Here is a 12,358-nt window from a genome sequence, read left to right as displayed (position 1 = left end):
TCTCTCTCCTCTTCTCTCTCCTCTTCTCTCTCATCAAACTCAGCAAAAATATAGCATTTTAATCCTTATAGTCTGCTGACTGTACCTTATTGTACTTGCTCTTTGCATCTTGATTTCAGGGATTAAGAGTTGTGGGTCTGATTTATCGAACCCCTACAAGATTAAAGTTTAAAATGGACTTGTTCCTCTCTTTTATGAATACAAGTAATGTATGCCTATCATTAAAAGAAAAAGAAGAGGACGACGGCTTTAACGTGCTTGACTGAAGAGATGGAAATGGTCCCCGGTTTCCCAACGGCACAAAGTTGTGAACGAAGGCTCGAGTGCCACGAGAGACCAGGACTCAAATTTTTTAATCGATTTGGCAATGCCCTCGTCGACAGAATGTTCACTGGAATTCAGTAGCTGCGACAATAAACAGTTTGCAGGTTCTTCAGTTATGTAGGACATCGCTGGGGTGCAGAGAGAGTGACCAACTGGCCCGGGTTGCAAAGAGACTAGTGGTACTAAGAACACTGCGGAACATACATACATGAAATTAAAAGCCGATGAATTTGAGAAAAAATAAACTAACCAAACACAACGATAAGGAGATAATCACAGCATACATGAATTCCTACTGCGCACCGACGACGGCGGCCCGGGCGGCCTCGCCGCGGGCCTCCTCGTCGTCGTCCCACGACCAGTAGTGCCGCTTCACGGTGATGGCCGCGCCGCCGCCGTCGTGCCCCTCGCCCTCGCCGGCCTCCTCCGTCTCGAACTCGCCCTCCTCCGGGACGCCCTCCACGAGCTCGGCGTCCACCGCGTGCAGCACGTACCTGGCGGGGAGCCCCGGGTAGGAGACGGACTCCCGCTCCTCCACGCGCGGCTCCGGGGCCGCCCCCAGGATCCGGACGCGGGCGCGCTCACCGAGCTCCTCGCAGACGGCGCGGGCCGCGGCGGCCTCGGGGGTCTCCCCGGGGCGCATCTTCTCGGAGAGCGGCCGCGCGGCCCGTCGGCGCAGCGTGCCGTCGGAGAGCAGCTGCCGGGTCTCCACGAGGAGCGCGCCCCGGCGGTTGCGGATGCGCACGGTGGCGACGTGGACGGCGCGCACGACGAGGGCCGGCGGGGAGGAGGCCGCGGGCAGCAGCGTGCAGTCGCCGCAGGAGAGCTCCAGGAAGAGGTTGAGCAGGTTCTTGGTCCCCGGCGCGGATCCCCAGGAGGCGAGCGCCGGGCCAGGGAGGCGCGGCCGGAGGTACGCCGCGAGCGAGTCCAGCGTCGGGAAGGCCAGCGGCCGCGTCGGCGACGGCGGCCGCATCTGGTGCCCGTCGTCGATTTGGGGGCGCACCGAGTTTCTTTCTCCGCCAGATGAGAATTCCTCCGGTTGGTTGCGTGGCCGGAATGGAAGCGTGGCGCCCGGGCAGTCGGGCTTAGGAAATGCTAGGCGTGGGCTCGGTCACATGGGCCAGTGGAGGCCCATAGAAAGCAACAACAATTATGACGGCCCAGCACGAGTTTGACACGGAAGCGGAAGCCCAGCAGGAATCGGGGAATCGATCACAAAACAGACGGGCAATCGAGGTCGTCTCTTCTCCCAAATTGCCACCGGAAAGGAATTCTAGACGCGTCCAAAATCCTCCCGGCGGCTGGGCTTCTCGCCGTCCGTCGCCGCCGGGCGACGCGCGCACGGCAGCTGTCGCCGACGCACGCTCCGGCTCTCCTCTCCTCTCAAGGCAGCGTTTGCCTTCGCGGCTGGACGATGGATTTGGGGACGGAGAATCGCCTTGCGGCGTTGCTCCTCGAGGAGGCCCGGAGGCTGCGGATGCAGGCGGAGAAGGAAGGGGTGCACGCCTATCTGCAGAAACCTAATGTGAGGCACCGCCCCAACTCGCGGTTCCTCGCCGCCACCGTTCTTGGCGTTCAGCATGGTCGGTTGGCTTCTCCTTGCTTCTGTTCTATGGTCATATGATTGATTCACTGGTAGTATCTGTTGTTTATGCTCAAAGCCCAGCTGATATGATTGACTAACTAAAAGTAGTTATATTGCAAAATGACATGTCTTAGTAAATTTTCTTTTGCCAGTGCTCATATCCAAAATCTTTCATTTGGGAGAAGATACTACTTTGTTGAGAACTTGCCGTCTGAAATCCAGTTTGGAACTTGCAATTGTGTGGAAATACGTGCTTTCTTATTGAAATATTTGTTCTCTATGTGTCTGCAGCAAATCGAGTTGTGGAGGTTAATGAGATGTGGCGTGCCAGGGAGAAGGAACTGGAGCTGGAATCGAAGATGAAAAGCAGAACCAATGGTCTAAATGACTGGAGATCCCAAAAACGGAAGAACGACTCAAGAGACCAGAGCCCTGTCTCTAAGATCCAGCGAGACAGACCATATGGTGCGTCATTTTCGTCGAGGGACTCGCATAGCAGTTCTTATTCGGACCAGGAGGATGGGCTAGGCGATGATGAAATCGAAGAGTTTCTTCGATCAAGGTCAGTTACAATACCCGTCAACAACACATTGGGAAAAATTAAACAATGAAAAAAAATATCCGATATTAATTGAAGATGTAATCTTTTGTTATGTCTGGTTCACATGTGTAATCACCAGATCGTAGTCTCGCAATGTTCTCGTTGTAATAAGAAATGTGGTTAGCCTATACACATGTCACATATGTCTGCATATGCATAGGTCATCTATCTGCTCCAATTTTCACTAAACACGCAACTTTTTTGTTAGGGTGAAGCGCGGACTAGGAGCCATTGGTTCTAGAATGGATGAGCCTGGTCCATACCTCAAGCCTCCATCCAGTAGGCAAGACAATTCAGCAAATCTGGATGCACGAGAGAAAGAAGAGCGGAAGCGCCGAGTTTATGGTCCAGAGAAGCCACTGTTTTTAAGATCTATGAAATCCTCAGATGAGGAGCCATCCACCTTGAAGCACAAGCACATAAAAGAAGAAAAGAAAAATAGCAGCAACCGAGAGAGAAAGGAGGAGGAGAACAGGAGGGCCAAACATCACCACCGTGAGCATAAAAGCCGAAGTAGGGAGTGATGGCTGATGATTAATCGGAACATGGAGAAAAGGTTCACCATTTGCCGCTAATTTGTGACCTGTTGAAACTATTGTATCAAAACATTCCTCTTTTGAAGTAAAATATAAGGTCTTTTCTCTCAATGGTTGTTGGCCCTAGACTTCTACTTGGTGATTTTCAAACAAGACATGCTCAGTCATGTTGTCCTTTGTTCCATCTCTCCCTTCTAAACAATATTCTTCTTTCCCATTTAACCTTATAGTTGTAACCTAGATAGGCATACAGAATGGGATGTGTAGGCCATGTACAAAGGCACATGCACCAAAATGTACTGAAAGAAACGACGACAAGATAGTTATGTTTATTGCAACGATACAGTTTTTCACATAATAATAGTTCATACTCATTGGTATCTCTTTCTATGCCATGATCGTCCACCAGATGAAACTCAAGCCTACAAATGAAGATGCGGCCATCAAGCTCAGGGGATGCGTGCTACCTCCGCTAGCGGCTGGCTTGGCAACTGCAGAAGAACATAAGGGTTGGGTTACTGGCAGTAGGAATTCAGTTAAGTTGCCTCTCAAAAAATAGAATGAAATCAGTTTAGTTTGACATGGTTTCAGCAGAGAGGTTCAGGCTACCAATTGAAAGAACAGCTCCGCCCGTCGTTATGTTGCTTTCATGTGTACATTATTTCCCAGTATTTAAGGCAGTAATTTTTGAAGTTACTCTAGCGAGACTAGAAATTTGTAAATTTCTCTACTTCTGATCATGCTCGATAAAGTTATACTAAATCAGCAACAATTAATATGGATTGGAGGGAGTAATATTGTCGTCTGAACTCAAATTACCTGTAGAAGCAGCAGTTCCCGTGGATGCTGAAGAAGCGGCCGTGCTACCTGCAGTGGCAGCATCTGCAAAAGAGAGTTAAAATCAGCAGTGCTCAGCAGGCCGTTGTACAAATCAATCTAATTATGTCACGATTGATCTTATCAGTTGTGATCAGATCAGATCAGATCATCATTGAAGAGATTTTGCGTCTGCAGACTTTTAGCAGAAGATACAATAATTATGCTTCTGGTCTGACGAAGATCCAAATTTTGACACCCATTTCTCTACCCTCAACCCGTCTACAACCGTCAGATAACTTCCTGAATGCTGTTAACTAAAGTACCACTACAAAGTACAGATTGATGGCAAAGATTTTTAAGAGAAAGAAATGGCTGGCTCAGGTCAGGTGCATGAAAGGACAAATTTTCGAGTAAGGGACAATCCACCTTGATCTGATCCAAGTACTACTGTTACTGACAAACAAATAATTAAGTTTCAGATCAGCTTGGACGTACGTGCGTGCCGCGCTAGGCGCTAAAACTAAGCATCAATCTATCCTGTCGGCAACGATGATTGACGAGTGCTCAACGAGCGGGCGAGCTTACCGGCCCCGGCCCCGGCGGCGTACTTGGCGCAGGTGGACGCGTCGGTGGTGACGCCGCAGCGCTTGGCGAGGAGCACCCCCTGCTCCGGCGCCACGCCGAAGGCCTGCAGCGCGGCCCTGTTCATGAGGATGGCGCACATGCACGCCGCCTGCGTGGTCGCCGCCTCCTTGAGAGGCTCGCAGCACGACTCCGGCGGCGTGTCGGTGGTGTTCAGGTAGCCCGCGCACGTCACGAGCTTCGACGCGCACGACGGCACCACGCCGCCGGCGTCCACCGGCGTCGTCGTCCCCTGTGCGGCCGCGCCGGCCATGCAGCAGGCGACGGCCACGGCCACGGCGATGGCCGCCGCCTGTGGCAGAAGGCGCGCGCCCACACCCCTCCGCATCCTGTGCGCGAGAGCGAGGCTAGCTGCTGCGAGAGTGAACTGGTGTGGGTGCGAGCGAGCAAGGTGGTATGGTACTATATTCTTCAGCAGTTCAGCTGCTGCATGGATCTAGTCTAGTTCTACTCTGTGTGCCTGCACGGTGGTTGGTGCCTGGCTGGCGACGTGTACGTACGTGAGCTGGAATCTTCCACGCTGTGCAAATTTCACGGCATGGCTGATCCGGTTCGCCAGAGGTGGTGGGCACGGCAGGAGTCTTGTGGTATTGAGCATAATAACAAATTCACAAATCCGCAATTTGGCATCAGCAGCGAGCTTAGGCTAGCCATGGTGATATCTTAGCTAGTAACATATACTCGGGAATAGCAAACATGCTGATGTGGCAGAGAATTAAAAAAGAAAAAGAAGATTAGAGTAACATAGATTGATATCGTATCATTTTAAATGCAGTGCTACTTCGTGTCATGCATGTCAATAAATAAGATCATCTATGATACTCCATCCGTTTTGGTGTATAAGTCATTCGCGTAGTTCTAGGTCACCGATTTGAGGTATTAAATATGTGTTATATGTCATAAAAAGTATATCACTAGATTTCTACACGGATGTAGTTTCTAAATATATATTTTTTGTTACATATAATACATATTTAGATAGTTAAATTGTCGACCTAGAACTACGCGAATGACTTATACACCGGGACGGAGGTAGTACTAGTTTATGATACTATGCATTATAAAAGTAGTATCATATAATAGTATTATATGCATGATACTACTATATGTTACTCCTCACTATGACCAGCCTTATATATATATATATATATATATATATATATATATATATATATATATATATATATATATATATATATATAGGATGCGTTTGGTTGCCTGCACCGATTTTAAGGTGTGCATCGATTTTAAGGTGTTTGCATAGACTTTTCAGATGGGTCTGGTCGAGGAAAAACAGTTTCAAAACCATAAGACATGTTAGATACACATTGATTGGTTGTCCGTATATAGGTTATCTGCATGAGGAAACTAATTTTGATCCCTTGTTTGGTTGCCCGTATTACATTAGATACACATAAGACATGTTGTTTGGTTGCGACCTCCATTAGGTGCTAGTGGCCTTACCACACACTATCTTAAGAGTATCACTCCTATCTACGAATCAAATTACGGTTCATCCTAACTACTATCAAATAGCAGTACACATTATTAAGAGCCGATTGGCTGAATGAGAAAGTTCATCATGCATCCTCTTCCTCTTCCTCTTACTTCTTCTGTTGTTGCTGCTTGCTCTTCTGCTGCTGTTGTTACTCTTCTTCTTCTTCTTCAAATCCTTGCCTGGCCTGTGTTTGTTGGGGAACGTCGCATGGGAAACAAAAATTTTCCTACGCGCACGAAGACCTATCATGGTGATGTCCATCTACGAGAGGGGATGAGTGATCTACGTACCCTTGTAGATCGTACAGCAGAAGCGTTAGTGAACGCGGTTGATGTAGTGGAACGTCCTCACGTCCCTCGATCCGCCCCGCGAAAAATCCCGCGATCAGTCCCACGATCCAGTACCGAACGGACGGCACCTCCGCGTTCAGCACACGTACAGCTCGACGATGATCTCGGCCTTCTTGATCCAGCAAGAGAGACGGAGAGGTAGAAGAGTTCTCCGGCAGCGTGACGACGCTCCGGAGGTTGGTGATGACCTTGTCTCAGCAGGGCTCCGCCCGAGCTCCGCAGAAACGCGATCTAGAGGAAAAACCGTGGAGGTATGTGGTCGGGCTGCCGTGGAAAAGTCGTCTCAAATCAGCCCCAAAACCTCCGTATATATAGGTGGGAGGGAGGGGACCTTGCCTTGGGGCTCAAGGAGCCCCAAGGGGGTCGGCCGAGTCCAAGGGGGAGGACTCCCCCCCCAAACCGAGTTGGACTTGGTTTGGTGGGTGGGAGTCCTTCCCTTCCTTCCCACCTCCCTTTTTTTTTCTCTTTGATTTTTATCTCTATGGCGCATAGGGCCCTTTTGGGCCGTCCCACCAGCCCACTAAGGGCTGGTGCGCCACCCTTATGGCCTATGGGCTTCCCCGGGGTGGGTTGCCCCCCGGTGAACTCCCGGAACCCATTCGTCATTCCCGGTACATTCCCGGTAACTCCGAAAAACCTTCCGGTAATCAAATGAGGTCATCCTATATATCAATCTTCGTTTCCGGACCATTCCGGAAACCCTCGTGACGTCCGTGATCTCATCCGGGACTCCGAACAACATTCGGTAACCAACCATATAACTCAAATACGCATAAAACAACGTCGAACCTTAAGTGTGCAGACCCTGCGGGTTCGAGAACTATGTAGACATGACCCGAGAGACTTCTCGGTCAATATCCAATAGCGGGACCTGGATGCCCATATTGGATCCTACATATTCTACGAAGATCTCATCGTTTGAACCTTAGTGCCAAGGATTCATATAATCTCGTATGTCATTCCCTTTGTCCTTCGGTATGTTACTTGCCCGAGATTCGATCGTCAGTATCCGTATACCTATTTCAATCTCGTTTACCGGCAAGTCTCTTTACTCGTTCCGTAATACAAGAGCCCGCAACTTACACTAAGTTACATTGCTTGCAAGGCTTGTGTGTGATGTTGTATTACCGAGTGGGCCCCGAGATACCTCTCCGTCACACGGAGTGACAAATCCCAATCTTGATCCATACTAACTCAACTAACACCTCCGGAGATACCTGTAGAGCATCTTTATAATCACCCAGTTACGTTGCGACGTTTGATACACACAAAGTATTCCTCCGGTGTCAGTGAGTTATATGATCTCATGGTCATAGGAATAAATACTTGACACGCAGAAAACAGTAGCAACAAAATGACACGATCAACATGCTACGTCTATTAGTTTGGGTCTAGTCCATCACGTGATTCTCCTAATTACGTGATCCAGTTATCAAGCAACAACACCTTGTTCATAATTAGAAGACATTGACTATCTTTGATCAACTGGCTAGCCAACTAGAGGCTTGCTAGGGACGGTGTTTTGTCTATGTATCCACACATGTAAATGAGTCTTCATTCAATACAATTATAGCATGGATAATAAACGATTATCTTGATACAGGAATTATAATAATAACCATATTTATTATTGCCTCTAGGGCATAATTCCAACAGTCTCCCACTTGCACTAGAGTCAATAATCTAGCCCTCACATCATCATGCGAATTACATTGTAATAAATCTAACACCCATACAGTTCTTTTGTTGATCATGCTTTGGCCGTGGAAGAGGTTTAGTCAGCGGGTCCGCTACATTCAGATCCGTGTGCACTTTGCATATATTTACGTCCTCTCCCTCGACGTAGTCGCGGATGAGGTTGAAGCGTCGTTTGATGTGTCTGGTCTTCTTGTGAAACCGTGGTTCCTTTGCTAAGGCAATGGCACCCGTGTTATCACAGAACAAGGTTATTGGATTCAGTGCGCTTGGCACCACTCCAAGATCCGTCATGAATTGCTTCATCCAGACACCCTCCTTAGCCGCCTCCGAGGCAGCCATGTACTCCGCTTCACATGTAGAATCTGCTACGACGCTTTGCTTGGAACTGCACCAGCTTACCGCACCCCCATTAAGAATAAATACGTATCCGGTTTGCGACTTAGAGTCGTCCGGATCTGTGTCAAAGTTTGCATCGACGTAACCTTTTACGGCGAGCTCTTTGTCACCTCCATACACGAGAAACATCTCCTTAGTCCTTTTCAGGTACTTCAGGATATTCTTGACCGCTGTCCAGTGATCCACTCCCGGACTACTCTGGAACCTACCTGCCATACTTATGGCCAGGCTAACATCCGTTCTAGTGCACAACATCGCATACATGATAGAACCTATGGCTGAAGCATAGGGGACGGAGCGCATATGCTCTCTATCTTCATTTGTTGCTGGGCATTGAGTCTTACTCAATCTCGTACCTTGTAGAACTGGCAAGAACCCTTTCTTAGACTGTTCCATTTTGAACCTCTTCAAAACTTTATCAAGGTATGTGCTTTGTGAAAGTCCTATCAGGCGTTTTGATCTATCCCTATAGATCTTAATGCCTAGAATGTAAGCAGCTTCTCCTAGGTCCTTCATAGAGAAACTTTTATTCAAGTAATCCTTTACGCTCTCTAAAAACTCCACGTTGTTTCCAATCAGCAATATGTCATCCACATATAATATTAGAAACGCCACAGAGCTCCCACTCACTTTCTTGTAAATACAAGATTCTCCAACCACTTGTATAAACCCAAATGCTTTGATCACCTCATCAAAGCGTTTGTTCCAACTCCGAGATGCTTGCACCAGTCCATAAATGGATCGCTGGAGCTTGCACACCTTGTTAGCATTCTTAGGATCGACAAAACCTTCGGGTTGTATCATATACAACTCTTCCTTAAGTAAACCGTTAAGGAACGCCGTTTTGACATCCATCTGCCAGATCTCGTAATCGAAAAATGCAGCTATTGCTAACATGATTCTGACGGATTTAAGCATCACTACGGGTGAGAATGTCTCATCGTAGTCAACTCCTTGAACTTGTGAAAAACCCTTTGCCACAAGTCAAGCTTTATAAACGGTCACATTGCCGTCAGCGTCCGTCTTCTTCTTAAAGATCCATTTGTTCTGAATAGCCTTGCGGCCCTCAGGTAGTACCTCCAAAGTCCACACTTTGTTCTCATACATGGATCCTATCTCAGATTTCATGGCCTCTAGCCATTTGTTGGAATCTGGGCCCACCATTGCTTCTTCATAATTTACAGGTTCATTGTTGTCTAACAACATGATTGATAAGACGGGATTACCGTACCACTCTGGAGCAGCACGTGGTCTCGTCGACGTGCGTGGTTCGACAGAAACTTGAACTGGAGTTTCATGATCATCATCATTAACTTCCTCCTCAACCGGCATCGCAATGACAAAGGTTTCCCCTTGCCTTGCGCCACCATCCAGAGGGATGAGAGGTTCAACAACCTCGTCAAGTTCTATCTTCCTCCCACTCAATTCTCTCGAGAGAAACTCCTTCTCGAGAAAAGCTCCGTTTCTAGCAACAAACACTTTGCCCTCGGATTTGAGATAGAAGGTGTACCCAACTGTCTCTTTTGGGTAACCTATGAAGACGCACTTCTCCGCTTTGGGTTCCAGCTTTTCAGGCTGAAGCTTTTTGACATAAGCATCACATCCCCAAACTTTAAGAAACGACAACTTTGGCCTTTTGTCATACCACAGTTCGTATGGTGTCGTCTCAACGGATTTTGATGGTGCCCTATTTAAAGTGAATGCAGCTGTTTCTAATGCATAACCCCAAAATGATAACAGCAAATCAGTAAGAGACATCATAGATCGCACCATCTCTAATAGAGTATGATTACGACGTTCGGACACACCATTACGCTGTGGTGTTCCAGGCGGTGTTAACTGTGAAACAATTCCACATTGTCTTAAGTGAGTACCAAACTCGAAACTCAGATACTCACCCCCACGATCAGACCGTAGGAACTTGATCTTCTTGTTACGATGATTTTCCACTTCACTCTGAAATTGTTTGAACTTTTCAAATGTTTCAGACTTGTGCTTCATCAAGTAGACATAACCATATCTACTTAAATCGTCAGTGAAGGTGAGAAAATAACAATATCCGCCGCGTGCCTCCACGCTCATCGGACCACACACATCGGTATGTATGATCTCCAACAAGTCACTTGCACGCTCCATTGTTCCGGAGAACGGAGTTTTAGTCATCTTGCCCATGAGGCATGGTTCGCACGTGTCAAGTGAATCAAAGTCAAGTGACTCCAAAAGTCCATCAGCATGGAGTTTCTTCATGCGCTTTACACCAATATGACCTAAGCGGCAGTGCCACAAAAATATGGCGCTATCATTGTTAACTCTAACTCTTTTGGTCTCAATGTTATGTATATGCGTGTCGCTATCAAGATTCAATACGAACAATCCTCTCACATTCGGTGCATGATCATAAAAGATGTTACTCATAGAAATAGAACAACCATTATTCTCTGACTTAAAAGAGTAACCGTCTCGCAATAAACAAGATCCAGATATAATGTTCATGCTCAACGCAGGCACTAAATAACAATGACTCAAGTTCATAACTAATCCTGATGGTAACTGAAGTGAAACTGTGCCGACGGCGATTGCATCAACCTTGGAACCATTTCCTACGCGCATCGTCACTTCATCTTTCGCCAGCCTTCACCTATTCCGCTGTTCCTGTTTCGAGTTGAAAATATGAGCAACAGAACCGGTATCGAATACCCAGGCACTACTACGAGAGCCGGTCAAGTACACATCAATAACATGTATATCAAATATACCTGATTTTTCTTTGGCCGCCTTCTTATCTGCGAGATACTTGGGGCAATTGCGCTTCGAGTGACCCATACCCTTGCAATAGTAACACTCCGTTTCTGGCTTAGGTCCAGCTTTGGGTTTCTTCGTTGGATTGGCAACAGGCTTGCCGCTCTTCTTCGAATTGCCCTTATTGCCTTTGCCGTTTCTCTTGAAACTAGTGGTCTTATTCACCATCAACACTTGATGCTCTTTACGGAGTTCAGACTCTGCGACTTTCAGCATCGCAAATAACTCGCCGGGAGACTTGTTCATCCCTTGCATGTTGTAGTTCAACACAAAGCCTTTATAGCTTGGTGGCAGTGATTGAAGGATTCTGTCAGTGATAGCTTCTTGCGGGAGTTCAATCCCCAGCTCAGCTAAACGGTTTGAGTACCCAGACATTTTGAGCACATGTTCACTGACAGATGAGTTTTCCTCCATCTTGCAAGCATAGAATTTATCAGAGGTCTCATACCTCTCGATACGGGCGTTCTTCTGAAAGATAAACTCCAACTCCTGGAACATCTCAAATGCTCCATGACGCTCAAAGCGACGTTGAAGTCCCGGTTCTAAGCCATACAAGACTGCACATTGAACTATTGAGTAGTCCTCCTTACGTGCTAACCAAGCGTTCTTAACATCCTGATCAGCCGTAGCGGGTGGTTCATCTCCTAACGCAGCATTAAGGACATAATCCTTCTTCCCAGCTTGTAAGATTAGCTTAAGATTACGAGCCCAGTCTACAAAGTTGCTTCCATCATCTTTCAACTTAGCTTTCTCTAGGAACGTATTAAAATTCAGGATGACTGTCGCGTGAGCCATGATCTACAACACAAATATATTCAAAGTGGACTTAGACTATGTTCAAGATAATTAGAGTTTAACTTAATCAAATTATTCGCTAAACTCCCACTCAAAAAGTACATCTCTCTAGTCATTTGAGTGGTTCATGATCCACTTACACTAGCTCAAGTCCGATCATGACGTGAGTTGAGTATAGTTTCAGTGGTAAGCATCCCTATGCTAATCATATCATCTATATGATTCATGATCGACCTTTCGGTCTCATGTGTTCCGAGGCCATGTCTGCACATGCTAGGCTCGTCAAGCTTAACCCGAGTGTTCCGCGTGCGCAAC

The 12,358-nt window shown here is 47.2% G+C and overlaps 3 protein-coding genes across 3 annotated transcripts; 1 reads left to right on the top strand and 2 right to left on the bottom strand.

The window, feature by feature from the left end:
- Nucleotides 1-258: 258 nt before the first annotated feature.
- Nucleotides 259-1,494, bottom strand: LOC123407565. The gene has a single exon (XM_045100727.1). The coding sequence runs from the start codon at nt 1,295-1,297 to the stop codon at nt 617-619; it is 681 nt and encodes a 226-aa protein (XP_044956662.1). The 5' UTR covers nt 1,298-1,494; the 3' UTR covers nt 259-616.
- A 95-nt stretch (nt 1,495-1,589) lies between these two features.
- Nucleotides 1,590-3,157, top strand: LOC123407564. Its single transcript, XM_045100726.1, has 3 exons — nt 1,590-1,907; nt 2,201-2,471; nt 2,719-3,157. The coding sequence occupies exons 1-3, from the start codon at nt 1,739-1,741 to the stop codon at nt 3,032-3,034; spliced, it is 756 nt and encodes a 251-aa protein (XP_044956661.1). The 5' UTR covers nt 1,590-1,738; the 3' UTR covers nt 3,035-3,157.
- A 186-nt stretch (nt 3,158-3,343) lies between these two features.
- LOC123407566 (non-specific lipid transfer protein GPI-anchored 7-like) lies at nt 3,344-5,077 on the bottom strand. Its single transcript, XM_045100729.1, has 3 exons — nt 4,451-5,077; nt 3,866-3,928; nt 3,344-3,537 (listed from the first exon to the last, which is right to left on the bottom strand). The coding sequence occupies exons 1-3, from the start codon at nt 4,833-4,835 to the stop codon at nt 3,434-3,436; spliced, it is 552 nt and encodes a 183-aa protein (XP_044956664.1). The 5' UTR covers nt 4,836-5,077; the 3' UTR covers nt 3,344-3,433.
- Between the last annotated feature and the right edge of the window lie 7,281 nt (nt 5,078-12,358).

This window comes from Hordeum vulgare, chromosome 7H, assembly GCF_904849725.1.
Source record: "Hordeum vulgare subsp. vulgare chromosome 7H, MorexV3_pseudomolecules_assembly, whole genome shotgun sequence".
NCBI lineage: Eukaryota > Viridiplantae > Streptophyta > Magnoliopsida > Poales > Poaceae > Hordeum > Hordeum vulgare.
This window is presented reverse-complemented; position numbering and strand designations above follow the sequence as displayed.